The 26,365-nt window shown below is 42.1% G+C and overlaps 1 protein-coding gene across 1 annotated transcript in view; it reads left to right on the top strand.

The window, feature by feature from the left end:
• tenm3 (teneurin transmembrane protein 3) overlaps window positions 1-26,365 on the top strand; it is a 184,501-nt gene that overhangs the window by 51,094 nt on the left and 107,042 nt on the right. Inside the window, exons 3-5 of the mRNA XM_085356703.1 lie at window positions 7,715-7,982; window positions 22,802-22,975; window positions 23,967-24,031. Coding sequence (XP_085212829.1) covers window positions 7,715-7,982; window positions 22,802-22,975; window positions 23,967-24,031 — 507 coding nt within the window. The remainder of the gene's footprint in view (window positions 1-7,714; window positions 7,983-22,801; window positions 22,976-23,966; window positions 24,032-26,365) is intronic.

Genomic DNA, 26,365 nt, shown 5'->3' with positions numbered 1-26,365 from the left:
AACTGTGGTCTCCATCGGTCATCCATCGCTCCCAGGCCGCTCGCAGCCTTACTTTGAACGGGCGGTTCACACCGATGTCCAGCGGTTGGAGTTCCTTTGTCAGGCCTCCCGGAATGACAGCAAGCTCACAGTTCATTTGTTTCACTAGTTTTTTTTTCACATCGGCTGTGAGATGGGCACGCATAGAGTCACAGATCAACAGCGATGGTGATGCGTGGAAAAAACCACCTGGTCTCCTTACATACACCTCCCTCAGCCAGTCTTTCATCATTTCCTCATCCATCCAGCCCTTTTCATTTGCCTTAATGATGATTCCTGCTGGAAACTTCTCTTTAGGCAAAGTCTTTCTCTTAAAAATCACCATAGGCGGCAGTTTCTGTCCATTAGCATGGCAGCCAAGCACAACAGTAAAAGAAGACTTTTCGTGCCCTGTTGTGCGTATCGCTACCGTGCTGGTCCCCTTCTTCTCCACAGTGTGACTCACCGGGATGTCAAAAGTGAGCGGGACCTCGTCCATGTTAGTGATGTGGCTGGGCTGGATGTTTTTGTCGCCGATGTGTTTGCTGCAGTAGGAGCGGAAGATGGCCAGCTTTTCATTATAATCCGCTGGAAGTTGCTGCGCTACCGTAGTCCTGGTCCGGATGGAAAAATGGCACCGTTTCATAAAAAGTGAAAGTGAAACTGCTTTTAGCCGAATGGTGACCGTCGAAACGCTTCTCCCGCTCGTTCTTTGCTCGATGATCCACCGCTCGAGTCTTTCCTCCAACTCGGGCCACCTCGCCTTATGTCCGCGGAAACTCAGCTGCGTTTTCTTGACCTGCCGGAGCTTGTTTTCCAGCTTCCTCCATTTGCGAACCATCGATTCGTTAATCTTAAATTCTCTCGCCGCTGCTCGATTTCCATGTTCCTCCGCGTAGCTGATGGCCTTCAGTTTAAACTGTGCTTCATAAGCGTGTCTCGTTGCCATTTTCAGGGTTGCCCCCACACTTCACCCTTTAGCGTTCTCATGGTGTTCTCTACTACGTCCTCCTTACAACACACAGGGCGCACTGCGCTATAGGGCGCGCCGTACTTTTTGAAGAAAATCTAAGACTTTTAAGTGCGCCTTATGGTCGTGAAAATACGGTAACATATAAGGGCATCTGTACACTATGCAGAGAAGTGAAGCACATGCATCGTTATATTAGTTTAAGTAGGTTATGCTGCAAACTGCTGGATGTTCTTGCCTGGCTCTAATCTTTTCTCAGTTGGCATTTAGGAGGACTGATAAATTGGCCCATTAGCATAATGGTTGAATTTTACACTTATAATTGCTCTTATAGAAATACAGTGTCTGACAGAATTCATATAAGTAGAATGGGAGGCAGAGCCTTCAGTTTTCTCGTCTGTGGAACCAGCTCCCAGTTTGGATTCAGGAGACAGATACTATCTCTACTGTTAGATTCGATTCCACAGCGTACCGTTCGTCTTTGTCCCCTCACCGATAACATCGTGACAGATGGCCGCCCCTGCCTGAGCCTGGTTCTGCAGCAGGTTTCTTCCTTTTAAAGAGAGTTTTTCTTCCCACTGTGGCCAAAGTGAACCTCATAGGGGGTCATCTGATTGTTGAGCTTTTTTCTGTATTGTTGTAGCATCTTTACAGTATAACATGCTTTGAGGTGACTGTTGTTGTGATTTGGCGCTATGTTTAAAAGCAGTGAAATGAACTGAACACTCAGTTATATGGTAGAATTGATATGTTCTTATGTAGTGCTCTTCTAGTCTATGATGTGTTGAGAAAATGAACCCTTCCACGCATCTATTGCTTTCCACTCCACTGATCTCTTTGGTCTCTCTACTGATGTCCTCAGTCTGTCTACGCTGAATTCATGAACTTTTAAGAGTACTCCCACACTCTGAGAAGGCAGCTAGTTTATAAAAGAGTGCTTGAAAGCTTGTTGGGCCAGCTCATTGCTAAAATAACTTATCCACAGCTGATCCACAACCCTGCCCATGGAAAATTGTTTTATGACACTCCACTGCCCCTCTGGCTAAGCACAGGTGATCCTGTCTGATTTTCATGTATAATGAACCAAAGCATTATGAAACAGAACTATTTGGAAGACAAAGTGGACAAGTCGCTGTACCTTGTTAGATGTAAATGGGTTTGAATAGAATAGTAGTATTTGTATGTGGTAACGGTTACAGTTAAAACAATGGCAGTGATAAGAATGTAGAGAGTGTTAATAGTAAACATAATGTAGCACTGTAGCACTGTAGTACTGTAGTACTGTAGCACTGTAGCACTGTAGTACTGTAGTACTGTAGTACTGTAGCACTGTAGTACTGTAGTACTGTAGCACTGTAGCACTGTAGCACTGTAGTACTGTAGTACTGTAGCACTGTAGCACTGTAGTACTGTAGTACTGTAGCACTGTAGCACTGTAGTACTGTAGTACTGTAGTACTGTAGCACTGTAGTACTGTAGTACTGTAGCACTGTAGTTCTGTAGCACTGTAGTACTGTAGCACTGTAGCACTGTAGTACTGTAGCACTGTAGCACTGTAGCACTGTAGCACTGTAGCACTGTAGCACAAAACATAATCTGAGAAAATGTTCATCACTTTCATTTTTCCATCCATTCCTTAATTGATTCTATTTCTTTATTTCCAGTTCTTGAGGATTACTTTCTTAGTAACAGTTAAAGCTATTAGGAGTTGTTTCTTACCTTTGTCATTGATATTTCATGAATATTTGCATTCACTTATAGATTTACAGATGCCTCCCAGCAGCCAGAGAGATGGTGGTTAGGGTGGAGACGACTATAATAACTTGTTTCCAGTTTATTTTGGATGGATTTGCAGTGTCTCTTGTGCTTTCAGTGCAATTTGAGGAAATATCTGAAAGAACTAGTCCCAACTTAAACATTTTCTATAAGTGTAGTGGATTCTCTGTAATAGTTTGTACTAAAGAAGTGAAGTAATGTTGGACTGTTGCTCTTATGGAAAGTACTGTTACATATCCTTGTCCTGAAGTCAGTATTGAGATGATACGTAAGATGGGTAATTCCTGTCGATATCCAAAAGTTGAAATGTGTTGGTTCCTGTGGCGGGGTGTGGTCTGCGATGCTGCTGCAGGGGAGGCGGATGCACCTACATGGCATCTGCAGCCATGCCTCGCCAGCTTAATGTCTGTGCTGGGTCCTGAATAATGTTGTTGTTGGTGTATATGAGTGGCTGCGAACTGCAAAGCTGCAGTCATGACAGTGTAAACCAGGGGTGTCCAACTCCAGGCCTCGAGAGCTACTGTCCTGCAGCTTTTAGATGCGCTCCAACACAGCTGAATCAAACGGTAGCTCTCAAGGACTGGAGTTGACCACCCCGGCTGTAAACAGCAACCAGAGAGTAAGAATAAAGATGCTGAAAAGCATGAATGTGTGGACGGGTCTGCCGTGTGTTCGTGACAGTTTCTTTTCAGGTCAAAATCACAATTATTCCAATACTGGTACTGTGACTAAGAATTTCCAGTCTTCCTTGTTTTATTACAATGTGAGGACTTTGCACTCGGTCCAGTTTAGTCCCTGCGTAATATCGTCTTCCTATTATGGATCAGGTTGATCGTAAGTCATTCCAGATACACTGAATGACTTATTGTAATCGTTAAGATGAAACCTTCATCACCCATTTAGAGATCTGACCTCCTTCCTTCCTGTTTGGATGTCTCACAAGCATTGGTCCTTTACTGTTCTCCATCACTAACTGCTCGCTGAGGCAACGTTGTGCTCCGCTGAGGTAATTCCATTATAGCAGCTTTGCTTGCAATTACCAGCCTAATTCAAAGTTACCATTCATTAGCAAATTATCAGAAAAAGTTGCCGAAAATCAATTTGGACAACTTTATTACGCACACTACAAATTTCTGTCCTTTGCTTTTTAAAAGCAGCACTCCACTGAAACTGCTCCTTTAAAGCTCTATAATGATCTTTTAATGGCATCTGATGCAGGAAATTGATGCTCTGTGCTCATGTTGCTTGACCTCAGTGCCTTTGATACTGTTGACCAGAATAAGGTTATGGCTGGGATCACTTAACTGGTTTCCCTCCAGTTCATCTAGGAGGACATCCTTGTTAGGGTGAGCAGACACTGCTGTGGGGTTCCTCAGGGTCCATCCTGGGTCGATTGTTATTCTGTTTTTAGGTGTTAGGTGCATTTCTTAGTATTTTTATGTATGACATTCAGTTCTACTTGTCTTTTAGGCCTCGCCAGCTGCACAGGCTGTCTGCCCTGGCTGACTCTGTATGTGGGATTAGTGACCAGCTCTCCAACAATTGTTTTAAACTCTGAGACTGAAGCCACGGTTATTGCTCCTCCTGATATGCACACAAGTCAACTGATTGCTTCTTCTTGCTGACTAGTGTTCGCAATCGCAGCGTAATGTTTGAGTCCTTATTGAACTTTCACATATAAACTCGATCTCACATTTCATTTCAGGAACATTACCAAATTGCGATCCGTAGTCTCCTCCTCTGAAATGGAGGATTATTGTATTGCCCTTTTTACTGGCTTAAAGAAATCACCTCTGTTATTCCTCCAAGCAGCACAAACTGCTGCACCCAGACACAGCTCACATTACCGCTGTGTTACTCTTGTTTTTACTTTGGCTCTCCATTGATTTTAGAACTCGTTTTAAGATTTCACACTTGCATACAGAGCATTAAATGGACGCGCTGCAGACTATTTGTCTCAACTTCTTGTTAAACACACTGCTGCTCGCTGTATCCACTCACAAACTCAAAACCTATTAGCTGTTCAGACAAGAGTCCAGACTCGAGGGGACCGAGCGTTTCAGTCTGTAGTCTCTAGCTCTGGGACAGTTTACCGCTCCAGCGCCGCGTAACTCTGTGGACTCTTTAAAAAACAAAAAATTAACAACTTTTCTGTTTTAATCAGGCCTTGTTATTCTTTTGTTATGTATGTGTTTGTTTTTTTGTTTGGTTCTTTGTTGATATCATGTCTGAATTGTTGTTCAGCACTTTATGAATGTTGTATCTGTAAAAGACACGATATAAATAAACTTCACTTACTTCCTAATAGACTAGAGCAGTGAACAACTTTTTCACAAACTCATCTTCTCTACATCTCACATGAAAGTTCATGAAAGTTGGGAGGAAACTCGCCTGTTATCATGTTAAATTACTGAAGCCTGTTTACTGGGTAATGCTACACACAGTACAGGCCATAACTGATCAAAGCAGTGAAAGCAGAGCCAGGGTCAGCTTGACATGCACACTGGTCTGAAATCATCTTATCATAAAGGATGAAAGGTTTCTGCACATGCGCAATCAGCTCGTGGAGTGGGAGTAGGAAGTGCAGATATCGTATCCTTGGTTAGTCTGTCTGGACTGTGTGAACTGTGTTCCAGTCACAGTGTCTTGCACACAGTGTTTAGCAGATCATTGGAATATGCTACTTGCAAACATACTGTTTTCCCTTTTGCAAACCCCAGTTCAACCTGGTGCACACTTTAATTGTCATACCTGAGTCAACAGTTGATGTTTTCCCACCTGACTCACTATCAGCTCTCTGTCCTCCTGCACTGAAGTCACACACAGACATGTGATATTCAACTAAAAAAACAACATAAAAAAACTGAAGTTATCATAAGAGCAGGGTATGGATTACCTTTCACAACATACTAATAATAATACATTTTATTACTTGGCACCTTTCAAAACGTGCAAGGTCACATTACAACACAAAACAACAAGGACAGTGTTAAATGATGGGAACAGAAATGTAAAACAAAAAGGTGAAAGTTAAATAAAACCAAAGGTAAACATAAACAGGGTTTACAACTGCACGGCACTAACGCGCTAACGAGCTAACCGCACTAACGTGTTGCAGCCCTCGCACGGGGTGATCCGCGTTAACTCGCTAACGGAGATTTGCTGCGTTAATGCGGTTATGGCATTAACGTCATTTTAACCAGATTAACGCTGACAGCACTAGCAACTATAGACAACATAGACTGCTGCTGGCCGTTGGTTACATTTCATTACATTAGCTAACACTTTGCACACAATGAGCAAAACCTTGTGTTGTGGAATAGCATTTTGATCTTCTTTACTTGTACGTGTGCACTGGGCGCTTAAACCTGTTTTTGTTAACCTGTACCCTCTCCAACAGAAACGCTGGGCTATTATATAATTAGACGACAATGTCAGAGAATAATACTAAAACATGTTGGTATTGCTGATGCTACTTTATTTTGTTATTGCCCACTAATGAGTTCTTTAGGGGTGCTACAGTGAAAGTGCACGAGCGTCTCATCACAGGGTCTAAACTGGCCTCACGCTCCAAAATGTTATTTTCAGCTGTGACAATATTTAACTAAAAAGTGGGAGTACTGACTGAGATGTGCAGTATTCTGATTGGATGTTGCTGACTTGGTGGTGAAACACAGGCCTGCTTGGTGATTTATGTGGAGTCTTTTAGACGCACTGATTAATATTGAGTTTAATGCGTTTTGAGTAATGATGCTGGTTTTTCGTCTTTGTGTTACATGTTACACAAAAGTGATTATTGTTATTATGAATATGTATTAGACATGAATTTGGAGTTGTACAAAGAAATGATTGGCAAAAGCAAATCCCAGAATCTGCCATTAAACACATTAAACAGTCTATTGATCGTGTCACACAAAAGCCGAGACAGTTTTTGTGTGCAGAACTGGAAACTAGCCCTGCCCATCACACACACAGTAATATTTGCACATTGTCTTTAAATGTATGGGTTTGTAGGAGGTGCATTAATTACAAATAATAGTCTTGAGGCCTAAATAGTCATAATGAAACTCAGACTTTTCATATGTGGTTTTCAGCGTTCAGCCTGTAAAGTCTGCATAACTGGAACAGTTATTATGATGGCAAACAGAACACGAAGCAGCGAGAGGAAGAGCTGCTCCTGCACGTATCCCTCGCTTCTCTCTTTGCTTTCTGTTTTCCTCGCTGAGTGCAGCAGAGAAAGAATAACAGCAGGGCTGGGAAATGGAGATCTGATGCTCTTTATGCAAATCAAATTCCAAGACTGCCATTCATTTCCTTCTCGGTACCCTGAGGACGGAAAGGGGAGTTGAAAAGCAAAGGGACAAAAACAGTGAGGAAAAGTTGAACCCGGGTCAGCTTTGAGCAAATATTTTTACAGAATCGGAGCAGAGCTTTGTGAAGGCCAGTCACTGAGCTGTATTCATTCTAGCCGAGTGTTCAGTTACACTTCTCACTGACGCTGCACTCACATCCAGTGATATTAAAAAAATCGACATTATAACTCTTCATCAACCTTAACCGCATCATCTGGGAAATTTGCCTTTATATCAATCATCCAGACATTGTATAATAATAACATCACATTTTGAATTCTGACCTTCTTCAGACGGACCGACTGTCTTAGGTTAAGAAGCGCTGGCTTTTTTGCCAGTTCTTGCTTTGTTTGCTTAAAAACGGGCTGTGGCTAACATTATTTTCTCTCGTTAAGGACGGATTTCTTCGGATGAGAGACTGTTTGGTGAGACTGTGACGTGAAATATGATCTAAATGTATCCGTTTGATTTACAGGGATTATAACGACAGCAGTCCTCGGGGAAAGGAAACTTCCAGTCAGCTAAAAAGACAACAATGTTAGTGCCACTGATTTACACGTGTTTAAAGATGAGTTGTTCTCTCTTCTGTTGTTGACAGAGCAACCGTCCAATCATCACAACTCCAGCCTTCCTCCGGTACCACCGCCTCATCGCCAACAACCCTCAGTAACAGCTCTTAGCCAAGCCCTGAGCGCCACACATCACACTGGCCAATCCCTGAACTCCACAAGGCATCTAACCCCTCCTACTGGAAGCCCGGCCCCTGTGGCCGGCCAATCACCAGCAGAGCTGCAGACCACGCCCCCCGAGAGCGTCCCGCTGCAAGACAGCTGGGTGCTTGGTAGCAATGTACCTCTGGAAACAAGGTAAACTGTCTTTTTCAGCCGTCTTACTTCACCTGTCTTTGTTCCACACTTGACCTGTAGCCTCTCAGCATTATCACAGTGTAACCCAACTGTGTGACGCCTCATCAGGCTTTCCCAGTGTGCTGCGACGTCCTTAAACAGAATGTTTTATCTCTACATCCTGAACGAGTCCTCCGAAAATCAAAAGGTAGCTAGAATAACAGAAAAACACTGTGGGAGGAAAAATAGCAATCTATACGTAGCTACAATAGACCGGCGCCCCATCCTGGGGTTACCCTGCCTCTCACCTTACAGCAGCTGGGACAGGCCCTACTCATAACCTCGAACTGAAGACAGATGGATGAAAGCAACAACACTCTGCAGAATTCATTTTAGAAACAAACAAAATAAAAAAAAGAACAACAACATAATTATTATTATTATTTGTCTAAAGACTTAATTAAGCTAGGATAAGAAATAGTTTATCCCATGTATGTGGTGTCGTTGTGAGAGTGGAGCACAATCGTTCTGCTAGAGAAAGTGCTTCACTGCCTGTCTGTCAGTGCTGCAGAGGTTAGTCCAGGTCGTCTGTAATACACAACACTTTGTTCAGTGACCTCCTCTTCACCGCAGCTTCAAAAGTGTCCAGTTTGCAGCCAATCACAGAGCAGCCTTCCTAATCACTTCATTCAGTCTGTTAGTGTCACTTATCTCAGCTCTCGCTAGTACACCACAGTAAGGCTGAAGCATGCTCGCCATGAACACATGCTGGTCTTCTGAATGTAAAGCTTCCTGAAATCACTTAACTGTCAACCGTTCGCTCATGTTCTGCTTTCTTTAGGCAGACTGAGAGTCTGTGCAGCACATCAGCTTCTTTGTTAAAGTCCGTTTAGTTTTCAGACACTTTGAAACACATTTGGCATTTCAAAGTGTTTAAGAACATCCCAAAGTCACTTTGTTTCCTCTCAGCAGCGACACAACTTTGATTGGTTATTTTGACCCTTGAATCCTGGACCAGTCTGTACTTCTCCCTCTCGCTGATTTTATTTAGAAAGTCTCTGTTTTCTTCAGTAGGGAGTAACATTTTTTTAGCAGCCATATAAAGAGCCATTGTTGCCTTGCCTTCCACATGCATACATACAAAATTTATGGGTGCAACGTTAGCTTTGACCCTGTACTCACAAAACAAATGTGTCTGCTCCCTCCATCGTTTCCTCTTCCTTTGTCCAATTTGCACTTCTTAAAAATAGTGAAAAAGAAAGTGATGCACTGATGAGAAAGAGATGCTCCAAGTGTTTTAGCTTTGTGCCTGTATCTGGCTGTATGTTTATAGGCATGTGCATGTGTGTGCAGTGAAGACCAAGCATTCATCCACGTGTATGGACAAAGAATGAACCTGAAGCAGTGACGTCCACATGTGCTTTGACTGTTTAGTGTTCCCGTTACTGCCTGGGTAAAAACTCAATGCCACTCGTAGCAGAAGGAGGCTGATTAGCTTGGAGAAGGTAAGCAGGACAATGATTGGACTAGAGCAATGAAAGTAAAGCTATTTGGCAATTAGACTCTGATGACCCACTATAGCAGAACAGAATCTCAGCGGTGATGGGGAAAAAAGAATAAGAGCAATCTTACCATGACAGGAAAGGGACAGCGTCTCTATAGAGTATAAACCACACTAATGCAGCATTACCAAAGGCACAGAATATAGGCAGACACCTGCAATAAAGGCTGGCAAAGGTCAGGAGAGAGAAGAGAGCTCGCGATAAGGCTGAGAGTGGACAGAGTTCAGGAGAAAGCTCTTGAGCCTGGAATAAGGCTTGTGTGTTGAGAGGATATGAGAGAGAAAGGAGAGCTGGATAATGTTGGAAGGCTGTCGGAGACCAGGAGAAATACAAGAGACAGTCTGTGAAAAGCTCAGAGGCCGTTTGAGGCCCGGTTTGAGGCCCGGTTGACCTGCTCTACCTCCTGAGCTACAGCCACCCACACCCTGCCTGGAGCCAGCCAGTTAGAGTTCTGCTCACAGGACTCAAAGGATGGGAAACATCAGAAAGGAAGCAGGTCGAACTGACTGCTGTGGTCCAGGCAAACATCCTGCATTATGTGGTTTGTATTGTAATTATTTAATGTAATTAATTTAATTTAGTCAATGTCATATCCCAGGAGAGAAACCTGGCTGGCACCCCAGAGCTAAAAGTCTACTCATTAAGCCCTTTAATACCCCCCCTAAGCAAACCATCACAGTTGTGTAAATCTGTGAATCAATGTGTTGTTCACTTATGGCATACAGTGTCATGGGCTGTGTGTGTCTGGCAGGAACGGAGGACCAAAATACAGCCTCCAGCAGGCAACAGGTAAACTCAAAGAAATGGCTTTATTGTTGAACACCTGGAAAACCGGCACTAACTACTAATACGAAATAAACTAAACAGGCAGGCTGGGGGACACACAGTGTGGAGGGAGAACGCAACACTGGAGGGAACGATACAAAGGGCTTACATACACAAGGAAGGAACACAACTGCACTGTAAAAACCTGTAATATAAAAGTATTTCACTGTGTATTTTACAGTTTTGTACTGTTCTTCTAGAACATCATTAAATTCACATAAACAGACTGATTTTACATTTCAAATGTAAATTAACGTAAAATCACTGTAAATGTAATAAAACATAATTTCCTTGTTTTTTAAATGTATCTGTCTGTACATGAGCATATTTAGATTGTTAAAATAATTCACAAATGTGTCATAATTTCACAAATATCTGTCCGTTATTTGAAAGATTGAACTGTTAAATTCAAATGTAATGCTATGGAAAACTATATAAAATGATTCATATAAACTTTTTTTTACATTAAATAATAATAATAATTATTGATATTTAGGGCGATTGTGGCTCAAGAGTTGGCAGTTCACTTTGTAATCAAAAGGTTGCCGGTTCGAGCCCCGGCTCGGACACTCTCGGTCGTTGTGTCCTTGGGCAAGACACTTCACCTTCCACCTACAGGTGATGGCCAGAGGCGAATTATAAAGCGCTTTGAGGGTCTCATAAAGTGCTTTATGAATTCAATCCATTATTATTTAAACCAACTGTTAACTGCACATTTCTGTACCTTTAAGTATTATTATTCATATTGCCGCATTCACTGACCTTGTTTATAGGTAATTTCATTGTTTAATCACATTAAAATGTTCCTAATTTAATGATTAACAGCACTTGAAAAAGGCAGAATCCCATGTAAAATTAGGGCAACAAACTGTATTGTCATTGCTGAAAATAACTGTGTTTTCATGGGAAAGTTATTTTCTGTTATTTTCTGGCATTATTTTGGTGCCCCAGCTGCTGGAATATTACTGTTTTTAGTATTTTTTTTTCACGGTGTGGGACTAATTAACACAACACAGGATGCAAAGCTGAACGTAACACATGAGACGAGCTACCTTCAAAGGACTCTCCAGGAGCACTCACAGTGCAACATGCCTCATTTACCCGCTCATAGAGGCAGTTTTCATTTCTTCTGTCTAGCTTTCACACATGTTCATACTCAAGTCAAAAGCACCGGAGAGCAACTTTGGTATTGTGCCCAAGGATATTTGGCATGCTGACTGGAGCAGCCAGGATCAAACCATCAAACCTTATGATTGGTAGATGACCTGCTCTACCTCCTGAGCTACAGCTGCTCCATCACCCCATCTGCAGCCAGTCCTGTTAGTGATCTGGCCTAAGAAGAACAGCAGGGGGAACGGAGCATATTTTTGATAAATCCCACCCTTGATGGCAACTCCTACAACTGGCATGAAGTTAGCCTCTCGTGTTGTTCACACGATCCTGACTGCAGGAGAAGAAGATGACGTATTCCACTTGCCGAATGTTGAGTTGAATAGCAGTTATACACTGTTAAAAAAACATCTTAAAAAAACGGTAATATTCCAGCAGCTGGGGCGCCAAAATACTACCGTAAAATATCAGAAAATAACTTCCTCATAAAAATACGGTTATTTCCAGCAATGACAATACAGTTTGTTGTGCTAATTTGACATGGGATTCTGCCTTTTTCAAGTGCTTTTAGACATTAAATTAGGAACATTTTAACGTGATCAAACAATGAAATTACCTGTAAACAAGGTCACTGAATGTGGCAATATGAATCATAATACGTAAATGTGCAGAAATATACAGTTAACGTAAATAATAATGGATTGCATGCCCTGGGACAGACCGACAGAGGCGAGGCTGCCATATCACACCATTGGCCCCTCTGGCCATCACCAGTAGGTGTTATTAACCACGGACACAATGCTGAGAGCGTCCGAGCCGGGGCTCGAACCGGCAACCTTTTGATCACAAGGCGAAGTGCCAACTCTTGAGCCACAAACGGCCTAAACAGCAATGATTATAATACTTATGTGATGTAACACAAGCTTATAGGGATCATGTTATATAGTTTTCCATAGCATTACATTTGAATTCAACAGTTCAATCTTTCAAATAACGGACAGATATTTGTGAGATCATGATACATTTGTGAATCTGTATCTAAATATGCATATGTACAGACATTTAACAATCATGACAATTATGTTTTATTACATTACAGTGATTTAACGTTAATTTACATTTGAAATGTGAAATCAGTCTATTTACGTAACTTTAATGATATTCTAGAAGAACAGAACAAAACTGTAAAATGCAGTAAAATACCTTCATATTAGGATTTTCCTACAGCGCAGCCATACCCGCGACCTTGTGGTTGTTAGTTCACATTCATTGGCCGATGCTTAGCGTCATGTTATTATGTGTCCCAACATCCAATGACATGTCACATTGTTTTCATGGCCACACCCTCACCCCAGGTGCAGAGGCCTATTTCTGTTCAGGAATGTTGGGAATACTTTGAGATTTATATTAATTGCAATTCCTACCTCTACATCCATCCATCCATTCGCTTCCGCTTATCCTTTTTCAGGGTCGCGGGGGGCGCTGGAGCCTATCCCCCCGCGACCCTGAAAAAGGTCCTCTACATTTATTTTTTAAAATATATAATTAGCACAGCGTGGCCGTGCAATGTTTTATGTTTTTATTCCTATTAATTATATTTTCACTTGTTACCTCTGAATTATTGAATCAGACCTGGATGACATGAACTTTTCAGCAAACTTACAATTCAAATGCTCCTTTAATTATTGATTATTCTCATTAATTTTCGATCATTTTATATATTTTTCCATAGTATTACATTTGAATTTAACAGATCATTCTCTCACATAACAGACAAATATTTGTGAGATTATGATACATTTCTGAATGTATCTTTACAATCTAAATATGCACATGTACAAAAAATATATTTAAAAAACAAGTAAATTGTGTTTTACTATATTTACAGTGATGCTATTTTACCTTTGACATGTAAAGTCACAGTCTACTTATGTAAATGTAATGATATTCTAGAAAGACAAAACTGTAAAATATACAGTAAGATGCTGTGACATTACTATTTTTTGGAACAGTGTAGTTACAGCAGAGTTCACCAGGAACGGGAGAATCACATACAAAACTTCAAAGTAAAAATAAATAAATAAAGCATGTAAAGCACAGACAGTGACTGCAGTGGACACTTCAGCTCTTTGTATGCTAGAACTTCACTCTACTCACTGCTTCATGGACCAAAAAATAACACGAGCAAGAGTGGCCCACAGATGGGCTGTAACACAACGAACTCCATCTAACAACAGAACTCACTGCACTCCCTACTGGGAATCCTTCGGGATCAGGTCTGTCCGGCCTTTCTGGGTATGTGCCATCCATTAGCAGCTGGTTCATTTGTGTTGCCAGGTGCACATGGAGTCCAGTTATCTTCTTTAGACAGTAGGCATGAATCATGTCAGGGCCTGGTGCTGTCTAGTGTGGAATTTCGACCAGGCACCCCAATAAAGGACGGTCTGCGATTGGCTGTCTGTTTGTAAAGGAGGTGGGGTGGTGACTCGCCCAGCTAACCGCTGCTCAGCCATACAGATGTTGATGTGCTCCCTCTGAATGCATGCTTGCCAGGATGGCCCTCTGCTCCGGCACTCCTCTCAGTCACAGCTCTACTCTAACTCTATGCACTTGGTAACTAGCTGAGTTTGGTGTCCTGGGAAATTCAGCCCCAACAATCTATTTATTTTTAAGGCTAGAGTGACCTGTAAGAACCCTTTGAGTGATCTTATAATAACACGCAGGTTTTTACCTTCACCGTTTCAGATGAGGGAACGACCACAAGCTCTTAAATGCAGGATATCTTATCAGAAAATTACCAGGGGCAAAGCAAAAGCCAAATCAAATAATACTAATAATAATAATAACACAACCACTTAGTTACACTTATTCCATTCATCCCTTACACTAATTAATGCTGAACTCTAGTGCTGATCTTGTTAGGAGGACATCCAGGTCTGACGATGCACTCCTGAGGTGACATCATGCATCGTGGCATCCAGTCACTGCTGCTGACAGTTAATCAATGTTCAGCCACAGCCTGTCGTTCTCTCTCTCTGTGATCGCAGCACGATTTCAAACATTTTCTTCTTTTCTATGTTTTACTTTAACATCATTTATCAGTAACTGCATTACATGTGCATTTAAATCATACATGGATACAATTTCCTTCATGTTTCATTCCTTAGTATCATGTCAGTGTCTACACTCACACACTCACACACACACACACACACACACTCACACACACTCACACACACTCACACACACACACTCACACACACTCACACACTCACACACACACACTCACACACACACACACACTCACACACTCACACACACACACTCACACACACTCACACACACTCACACTCACACACACTCACACACACACACACTCACACACACACTCACACACTCTCACACACACACACACACACACACACACACACACACACACTCACACACACTCACACACACACACACACACACACACACTCACACACACTCACACACACTCACACTCACACACACACACACACACACTCACACACACACACTCACTCACACTCACACACACACACACACACACTCACACACACACACACACACACACACACTCACACACACACACACACTCACACACACACACACACACACTCACACACACACACACTCACACACACACACACACTCACACTCACACACACACACACACACACTCACTCACACTCACACACACACACACACACACTCACACACACACACACACACACACACACTCACACACACACACACACTCACACACACACACACACACACTCACACACACACACACACACACACTCACACACACACACACACTCACACGCACACACAGTCACAGAGAGAGAGAGAGAGAGAGAGGATGATAAGGTGTGCATGGATGTGATTGGGTTTAAGAGTACCTGTGGAAGTTGTTCTTCCCTGTGTCTTTGGAACATTGGATCTAAGAGTTCATCGTCATCGTCTCAGTTTGTCTCCTCTCTAAGATCTGAACAAAATCAGCAACCGCACTAATTCATCTCCTCGATTTATGTGGTGGTTTGTTATGTTGATGTAGATGTTTGTACTTTTTTAAATTGATGAGTTAATGTACCAAAATATAATACAGTCATCATTTCTGGGTAACAAACTCCTGGCATGAACTTAGTGTAATGTAATGAATGTAATTACAAATCCTTCCTTATTGTTTTGGGCCATTGTTTGGTCGAGTGATTGAGCATCTCTCATGCCTTTGATTACACACTAAAACACTACTTTACACAAAATCAGTCCCTGATTCATCTGCTGGTTTCTCACTTTTGCCTTCTTTTCCTCTCTCTGTCTCTCTCTTCACATATTGCCCACAGGCACGTATTAATTGAAGAGCCCTTCTTATAATTGGTTCTAATTGTTAATCACACAGCCCTATTAGAGAACAGTCTAATTAGAATTACAGATGATCATTAGCTGAGGTCCTGTCATTAATTGAACATTGTGACCTTGATAATTACTGTAGGCCTACATGTGCCTATGTGCTAAATAGAAATTTCATATTTACTCTGAAATTTTCCAAAGACGGATTTTTTCTTTTAATGAACCTCTAGAAAGTCATCTGTATATGACCCATTGTCCTTTGGTTGACTGTTGTAGAGGGCTAATAACCTGTTTATCTTGCTAGTGTCAAGAACAAGATGAGCTCTCTGACAACTTTTTCATCTTCATTCTCAACAGTTTCTGTCTGAGGACTCAAGAAATGTAGCCTGTGGTAGCAGCTTTAATTAGCTTTGTTTTTCAGGTGATTATCTTTCAGGTAATACTGACGAACCGCACGTTGCAGGTGGGAGCACCACTTGTTGCAGCTACATATTCCACTTCAGTATCTTTTTCAAAAATACCTGGCCATAAACTAACTGGCCCCTCAGCTGCCTTTTTCTCCTTTTCCGTTCACGTTACTAAAGTTTAAAGGACTGGCAGTCTGTCCAGACTGTGCCCACTCATTTGTCTACCTGTATGTCAGCTGTTATAGAAACACCTGTGACACTAAGATGGATAAGCAATTCAAACTAACTTCCCTCAAGAATAACCTGGCTATGATGTGGCCAGAATATTTGTCTGCATGAACACTTTGGACACTTCTTATTGACTTAATAGATATTACAAAACTCTCAAAGATGTCGTTAACATCCTAAATATGTCAAGTATCCCAAACAAATATTGTTAACCCTGTGATTGCATTTTATGTTTAACTACAATTAGCTGTAGATGTAGATGAATGATGGGTCATAAACTAAATGAGGGCTTGATGTTAGATTTGGGAGAGTACAGAGTTTGGAAGTGTACAGCCTGCGTGAAAAACTCATTTAATCACTGGATGTCATCCATTGGTTATTGAATCGCAATTTTAAAGCTTTAACATTAATGTTTTGGTTACTGCCATGTTTGCTTTTCTGAGCCAGAAGTGACAATATTTGGATGAAAGACTGTATCCTAGCTAGCCATCTTTAGTTAGTAGCCGCATCTGTTCAAAACAGTCAGAGGCGCTAACAGTGGTAAGAGCCAAGATGGGGTCTCTGCATCATAGAAATATAACCTGGTGTACCACATTAGCTACCTAACACTGTTCTCACATGGCAGAGTTTCTTATTGTAAAATGTTGGCCATTTTATCTGTCAAGAGTATTTACCACGGTTATTGTAGTTGTTTACGTAGCTTCCGACGCTAATGCTAAGGCTACTCCTACTGAGACAATTGGAGGGCTACACAACGCCATCAGTGAGCTAAACTAAACACCTGGATAGCTTCATAGTGATTGCAGGAGATTTTAACCACACCAGTTTAAAGGCTGTGCTCCCTAAGTTCAAGCAATGTGTGGATTTTAAAACCAGAGGAGGGAGCATGTTGCACTTTGTGTATACAAACCACCCAGATGCATGCAAGACTACCCCCCCCCCCCCCACACACACACACACACACACCTCGGCTGCTCTGATCAACTTTTCATTATGCTGGTGTCTGCTTACAAACCACTTCTGAGGCATAGCAGGCCAGTAACGAAACTGTCACGTCTGCCAAGGCGAGCCATGTGGTGTTGGAGGGAGAAAGGACCCAAAATGCAGGCAGTAGATGATAATGCTAGTGATGTTTATTTACAAAGTGGCGTAGTGGCAAAACAGGCAATGAGGGATGGCAAATAACTAAAGAAACCTAAACTGGGAAAACTAAATAACAAACCTGAGATGATACCAAACAGTGTGAGAGGCAGAGAGACGCAGATAAGGAAAAAGACACCGTGGAACACAGACGAACCAGCAACAGGCAGGAGAACACACAGGAGTCCAAAAACAACCAAAGGAAACCCCCCGAAGCACAGAGAGCAGATCCAAAACAGTTCGGGAGGCCGACCCGGAGGACGGCGGCACAGCAGTCCAGAACAGTTCATCTCCGGAGGCTGGCCATGCGGAAGGCAGTGGTGACGGCGACACAAGTCTGGAGGCCGGCCGCGCGGAAGGCAGCGGCAGCGTTCAGGAGGTCGTCCACAGTGGCGATGATGCCCAACATGCGGCCTGGCAGATGACCGACGATGGTGAGGCGGCAGTTGGGGACCTGAAGGCGGCGTGGCCCCGCAGCACCAGGCGAGGCAGAAGCTGAAGCGGAGGCTGCTGCAGGCGAAGCGGAGGATGAGGGTGCTGCAGGCGAAGCGGAGGATGCTGATGCTGCAGGCGAGGATGATGGCCGGACGGGCTCCTCGGACCCCCCAGCAAAAACAGTCACAGAACCAATGCTAGTGATGTTTATTAACAAAGTGGCGTAGTGGCAAAACAGGCAATGAGGGATGACAAATAACTAAAGAAACCTAAACTGGGAAAAAATGTCCACCACACTCGGTCATCACCCATCTGGACCTGAAAGATACCTTCGCCAGACTCCTGTACATTGGGTTTAGCTCATGATTTCACAGAGACTAATAGAGAAACTCTCCTTACTTGGCCTGAACACCACCGTATGTCTCTGGATCCTGGTCTTTCTGACTGAGAGACCTCAGTCTCTCCATGTTGGGAAAAACAACTCCAAGCCTATTACACTGAGCACTGGATCTTCTCAAGGCTGTGTTCTCAGCCCACTGTTGTTTATGCTGCTAACATACAACTGTGTATCTAGATATGAGGGTAACCTAATCATTAAGTTCGAATATGATACCACAGTGGTGGGACTGATTCGTGGAAATGATGAATCATTGCATTGAAAAAAAGTTGAACACCTTGAGGGCTGGTGTAGGGAGAACCATCGGGTGCTAAATGTAGCCGAAACATAAAAGGTGATCATCGACTTTCACAAGGTGTGGATCAAGCATGCTCCCCCCTTCAGCATCAGCGGCCAATCAGTAGAGGGAGAGGAAGATGTCAGGTTCCTAGGTGTGGAGATCTTGCAAGGTCTGAACTAGCATCAGAAAATCTCAGTGATCCAAAAAGCAAAGAAAGGAGTTTGAAACAAGTCCCTCTCCTCACCAGCATCCTCAGAATTTTTTTAAGTGGTGTGGTTGTCATAATGTGTGTCAGCGTGGTATTCTAGCTGCAGTATGTCAGACAAAACATGACTGCAGAGACTAGTTGGAGCAGCCGAGAGTTTCCTTTCCTCTGTCCAAGACCTCTTCCAGAGATTCTGCAGGAATAGGCCACTAAACATAATAAAGGACCCCTCACACCGTATCCATAAATGTTCTTAACTGATGCCATCAGGCAAACGGTTCCACGTTAACAGAGGCTGAACCTACAGACTGAACCTACAGACTGAACCTGCAGACTGAACCTAGAGACTGAACCTGCAGACTGAACCTAGAGACTGAACCTGCAGACTGAACCTGCAGACTGAACCTAGAGACTGAACCTGCAGACTGAACCTGCAGACTGAACCTACAGACTGAACCTGCAGACTGAACCTAGAGACTGAACCTAGAGACTGAACCTGCAGACTGAACCTGCAGACTGAACCTAGAGACTGAACCTACAGACTGAACCTAGAGACTGAACCTAGAGACTGAACCTGCAGACTGAACCTAGAGACTGAACCTGCAGACTGAACCTGCAGACTGAACCTACAGACTGAACCTGCAGACTGAACCTAGAGACTGAACCTGCAGACTGAACCTAGAGACTGAACCTGCAGACTGAACCTACAGACTGAACCTACAGACTGAACCTGCAGACTGAACCTGCAGACTGAACCTACAGACTAGGGCTGGGCGATATATCAAAAAGTTATCGTTACCGAAATTTATGACTCTCATCGACGTCATTTTGCCCATGTCGGTAAATTCGGTATTTAAAAAAAAGAAAAGGCATGTGCAGGTTGGCGATGTTCATGTCCCTTTAAGACGCTGTGCTACGTTACAGACTTGACGGGGTGGAGTCACATGACTCTACTACCTGTAACAAGACGAGACACGGGTGAACAAATGGAGGACGATTTAAATGTTGAAGCAGCAGCGACGGAGGTAGAGCTGGTGGAGGAGGAAGAGGAGACGCTTGTTAACAAAAAAAATGCATCATCAATTGTTTGGCAACATTTATGATTCAACAAGGATGATATTGATCAAAAAATTGTTAAATGTAAACTCTGCAAAAAGACTGTTGCGTCAAGTCAAGGTAACACAACCAACCTCTTCCACCACCTGCAGCACAACCATGTGATTCAATTCAAAGACATAAAAAAAGCTCAAAGCGAAAAGAGAGTAGGACCAGCAAAAACGTCTTCCTCCACCAGGCAGCGGTCAATAACCGAAGCATTTGCTAGTACTCAACTATATGAGCGAACTTCAAAAAGATGGCAAGAAATCACAAATGCTATAGGCTACCACATAGCAAAAGACATGGCTCCTATTGCTACAGTGGAACGCAACGGGTTCAGACACTTCATGAAAATAATTGACAATACGAACTCCCATCACGAAAATATTTTTCAAAAACTATCATTCCCAGCATGTACAGCACAGAGAGGGAAAAGGTTGCTGCTGAATTGAGATACGTTAAGCACGTTGCAGCCACATCCGATCTCTGGTCCAGCCGTACAATGGAGCCGTATATTAGTCTCACAGTTCATTACATCGACAACAAATGGGAGCTGCGTACCAGAGTGCTCGAGACGGCCTATTTTCCATCTGATCACACGGGGGAGATGGTTGGACAGGGGTTGAGAGTGATGCTGTCTGCATGGGACATCAGTGAAGAGGACCTTGTTGCTATAACAACTGACAACGGCCCAAATATTGTGAAAGCTGTCAAGCTCAATAAATGGACACGGGTGCAATGTTTTGGGCACAGGCTGCACCTGGCAATCGGTAAGTGTGTACATCTTAATATATTTGGGTGGTGACATCTGGTGTGTTTTAAAGTGACTTTAATTCTGTGCGTCATATTCAAAATTGAAAGTATTAATGTTTGAATAATGTTTATATAGGCATAAAATACTTAAGACTGCTGAGCAGCAGTGTATCCAGAAGGTTTTTACAGAAGACTTATTGTGAGCCAGTGTTGATCATGTTGTGCTGTGAAATGTAGCAAAATACATGATTTTTAAAATGTTTTATTACTGTGCCAACCCTTTTTAACTTTGTAAATTAAAGATCCTGCCTGAAACCTGACATGGTCAATATGCTTGTGTTTCTTAGCAAGAACCTGGAGTAAACACTACTCAGGTAAACATCTACAACAGTAGTTTGATTGAACCGCTCAGGATACCAAGTCTGCTGCTGCCCCTTTTTGAAGTGCCCTGTTCAAGCCCTGCCTAATTTTAACTATCAGTGTTCTATTGAAGTTTTTTGCAAACAGCACTATTTAATGTTTTTGTTTAAGAGTTTATAGTTTTCACGAGTCACATGGCAGTGCTTAGTATTTATTATCGTTTTTTCTGTGTTCAATTGACATTTGTGTTTGTGACATTATTTGTTTACAAGTTCTAGTACCTCAAGGCCTTAGCAGAGATAGGCCTTTGTCCATGATGGCATTACATTTGCACAATCATTGTTTACTTTGTGAATAGCCAATGTGAAACATATTTATTATTAAACTATTTTGTTTACAAGGGATACACATTTTTTAGAGAGCATGGTTACATATTGTATCCTACACTTTTTATTTTGTTCAGTTAATAAATCTTAACCACTAAAAGTACTTACTACTATTGTCTTCATTTATTTTCAGTGACATTATACAGTCCTTTAAAGTGGTAATAATATAATTGCAATGAATAGGTCTAGGGGGAATAATATTATCAAAATAACTGGAGGAACTATGCTGCCTGCCACAGCCCCATCAAATGAAGAAAACAAAAACGTTTGTTTCTTTGGCACTTGGGGTGGTTATCGTCCATTTATCGTTATCGAGGTTAACTGCTCAATTTATCGTGATATTGATTTTAGGCCATATCGCCCAGCCCTACTACAGACTGAACCTGCAGAATGAACCGCTTTCTCCCACAAGCTGTTAGAATGCTGAACTGCTGTTTAGGACATATACAGTACTACACCCAAGACTGTGTGGCAATGTTTCAACCTTAGTTTTGATTATTTGTCATTCCTACACAGTCACTTTTACCAAACTGGTATTAACCACTGGTTGCTGCTTACAGCCAGTGAGAGGCTATTTTACAGCTAGACGTCTTGGGCAGTGTGTGTGTTTGTGAGGTTGCTTAATTGACATTTGTTTGTGTGTGTTTTTAAAGGTTTGTGTTGACCCTGAGGAAACACGCCTTTATTTTGCCTGCACTTGTTGGACAGCAAATTGAGTTTAACCCTTTAATGACCTCTATCTCATCAACATGATCAATACTTGCCATAATTTCAAAGTGCTATCGACAAAACTCTTTTTTTTGTCTAAAATTAACATTGTTGTTAACAAAAAGTTGCCAAAAACACCCAATGTATCAAATGTGATACAAAAAATATCTAATAAAAACATATCATACACAACATGATATAGCAAAACAAAGTGGATTTTGTTATAAGGGTTATTAAACATCTCAGTTCTTTGATGGGCTGGGTCTCACAGGGTTTCCAGATTATTTGTGTAAGTTTCATGACTCTAAAGTTGTCTTGGAAGGTTGTGACACTGTGTTCATGAAATCTGTATAAAGGTCTGAGACACAGTACTGAAAACAAGCTTTGCTGTAGTTCGACAGCTCAGCCACTTGATTGTGGTGTGTAATGAGACTTATTTTCACACAGTCATTTGGCGCTGTCACCAAGTGGCAACACTGTAACACAGCAGTTCATTTCCTGTGTATGTAAAGAATTTCAGTATATGTAACTGTAACTAATGTGTTCCTCCCTTTTCTCTCTCACTGTAGGCACTTCCTCTTTAAAACAGGCACAGGCACTACCCCCCTCTTCTCCACAGCTACTCCTGGCTACACTATGGCAACAGGCTCAGTGTACTCCCCTCCTACCAGGCCGTTACCTAGGAATACTCTATCCCGCTCAGCCTTCAAGTTCAAGAAATCCTCCAAGTACTGCTCATGGAGGTAAAATGAATTTTTCACCTTATTGTCCATCAGTAAGAAAGAGTACCTGCAAGCACACGCTTTGACTTTACTCAGAGTTTCAGGAGTTTGGGGAGATGCTGGCAAACAAGCTCGAGTTAGACCACTCCTGGGCCAATTTGGCTACCGGGGTATGTTCTTCAGATGAGTGGGAAAAACACACAGCACACTTTGCATCCTGTCTCTTTCAAGAACTTTCCCAGAGAGCACAGAGAGAGGCGGTTCTCCCAGATCCACACAACTGAAGTGATTTCTCTTTTGTCCTCATAGAGATCACATTTGATCAGTTTTTGGGTCACTTGATAAATTAAATCAGTATATTTGTGTCGAGAAATAAATGCAAAATATGAAACTGTGTAAAGTGCATGACAGTCATTTTATTCACAGAAAGAGAGTTCATAGATATTTTTTTGTACTTGATAAGCATCAAATTTATCTTTTTATGCTTTGCTTCAGTAGAGTAGATGTTTATTTAAGTAGAAGTAGACAAGATATGCTGAGCAGAGCATTCATGAATGCTTTCATGTGTTGAGACTTTAAAGTAGAATCTAGAGAACAGCTGACTCTGCTATTTGTTTGCCTACCACAGATTTGTGGCTTATTGTAATGCCTTGGTAACTATTTTATATCCTTTAACTCTCCTTTTGCAAGTTCCACACAAACCAGAAACACTCGGTGCAGGGCGAAACTCTGATCAGATGTTATCTTCCACAGACACAGAGATGCAGATATATTTTATCGGCAGTGTCCAATGATGCAGATAAAATGACCAATGTTAGGAAGTAGCATGAGGTATTTTGGGAGTGGTCACACAAGGCTTCAAGCTGGAGCTAACGTTTGTTTGCAAAAATAAATACAATCCCCAATAAGATGGTGGGATTGGTAATTAAAATAAATGAGTGCTTCCAAAATTACTCCAGAAAACTGTGACACGTGTTACAACCTTTGTTTCCTTTGTTTCCTTTTTTTTCAGGTGTACAGCCCTCAGTGCAGTAGGTCTGTCTGTACTGCTGTCTGTCATGCTCTGTTACTGCATCGGTAAGCTAACACACACACACACACACACACACACACACTCACACACACCTATAATGCCACTGAATGACAAATGAAATCTTGTATTTGTGTCCACTGTTACTGTGAATTCCTGCCGTCTGTGGTCATAAAAAGCCCTTCAGTGCTTTTCTTTCTCCCCTGCAACACTTTCAAACTGTCAAAGCAATTTACTCCTTGTTAGATTGTGTGCAAGAAGGAAGAAGAGAAAAAACAGAGTCAGAGGGGAGTTTTTCTTTTTCCAAAGGTCATTGATTCCCACAATAGAACTAAAGCAATTACAGCTGAAGCTCAGACGGTCCTTGGACATGTAGCTCCCTCGCCACTGGCTTTGTGGGCGGTGTGGTGTTGGTGGGTGGGGAGGGGGTCGGGGGAGGGAGGGGGGAGCGACTGTAATGTCCACATTTTGACTTTTTTCTGGAAATAGAATTACGACTTTAATCTGGTACTTTCAACTTTATTCTCAGAATGCTCGGTGATATCTGTGTTTTTATTCGTGTGGCCCTGATACTACAAGCTAACGTCATACTGAGTAACAGTTTGATTACGTTGAGTTTATTTGCTAAATGCAAGTCACATTAGGCGAGGCCCACGTTAGAGCCATTTCAGAAAAGTTGCAGTAACAGTAACCACAGTCCTGCATAGCTGAGCAGGAGTGGGTGGTAGGCAGGACCGCGCTGTGATCTGAGATACAAGGCGGAAAGAAGAACGCTTTTTAAGAAATAAATGTCATAAGGTGGGAAAATAAACTTCCTGTCTGAACTAAGGAATCGACAAAAAGTGAGTGTGAAGCCAGGGAAGACACAGTGCTGTGAAAAAGTATTTTCCCAGAGGCCTGACTTTGGAATTCTTTGCATATTCATGACACTTAAATATTTCAAGTCATGAAACAAATGTTAAAATTATATAAAGATAACCTAAGTACATACAAAAGATGTAATCTGCCTATAATATTTGAATTGAAGGGACCCTCCCGACCCTCCTTGTTAATAATGAATTAACTGTGATTGGCCACATTCCTGGGAAAGCTTAGCTTCACTCACCCTGGTCTGATTACTGCCAGAGCTGCTGACAAAGTGAAGAAGGCTTAAAGACCTCAAATACAAACATATCCTCCTGTAACATGAAGAAACTCAGAAACAGATGAGACAACGCATGGATGGATGGAGCCTACAGTAAACAACATATATACACACCAGTGAAAGAACAAAGTCAATTTTAAGTTAGAAAACTGTCAAAGTAAAACTGACATTGTGTAAGAGTGTTAGACTTTGTGTTAATAAATAACACGTGCACTATAAATTTAAAAAAACAGGTGGGTGGAATCATATTTGTCACATTCATCTTGTATCTGCCACAGATATTCAGTTTTATAGAGACAGGAATGATCACCTGAAGCAGGTTGAACCGGTCTGAAGGAGCTCTGTAGCCTCGGTAGTGTGGAGCGGTGCGTCTCATCAGCTGTCCATGATGGAGAGCAGTTTGGAGCTTGTTCAATGACCTCCTGGGACTCACTGACTCTGATGGTTCCAACTTTGTGAATCAGTTTGTTGTTCCTGCTGGCGTCTCTGCACTGATGCTGCCCGGTACACAGTCTATCAATACATAGTTTATCAATACAAGTATTAGATATATTAGTCACAACTATGAAGAAACTATAAAGGAAAAACCTGAAACGTAACTACAGGAGCAGTCACCGCAACGAGACCAACCCCCAAAACAAGTTTTACAGGTGGTCCACTGACACTTTTTGCCTCCTCGAGATTGCTTTTTTTTTTTTTACTAGTTTTGCATTTGCCTACGGTCACTTTGGTAGCGTAAGGCGATACTTGGACTGATGGACTAATTCTTGTATAGTGTTTTTCTACTTTACCTGACCACTTAAAGCGCTTCATGCCTCATTCGCCCTTTCATACAAGCACTTTCTTTCTATTTAACATTCACATGCATTCACACTGCAGTGGATGCAATGGAGAGCAACATGGAGTTAGTATCTTGCCCAAGGATATTTGGCATGCAGACTGGAGCATTCAGAGATAAAAACATCAACCTTCCAATTAATAGACGACCTACCTCTTGAGCTATAGTCACCCCCTAAACCTGGACTCTAGAAATGATGTGCAGGTAGTCCAAAACCTCCAGGAAAGCACATCAATATTGACATTTTGCTACCAGCACAGTCTCAAGGGCATGGAGGAGATTTCAGGAGACAGGCAGTAACTCTAGGATAGCTGGACAGGTAACTGCACAGGTGCAGTCCTGTAGCAGAAGTATCTGCTCCTTTGTGCAACGAGGAACAGAGCCCTACAAAATAACCTC

The sequence above is a fragment of the Diplotaxodon limnothrissa genome, linkage group LG6 (assembly GCF_057381915.1).
Source record: "Diplotaxodon limnothrissa isolate DT_005_m linkage group LG6, D_limnothrissa_male_GT1.1, whole genome shotgun sequence".
Classification (NCBI taxonomy): domain Eukaryota; kingdom Metazoa; phylum Chordata; class Actinopteri; order Cichliformes; family Cichlidae; genus Diplotaxodon; species Diplotaxodon limnothrissa.
Note: the sequence above shows the minus strand (reverse complement) of the source record. Positions and strands in the feature narration are given on the sequence as shown.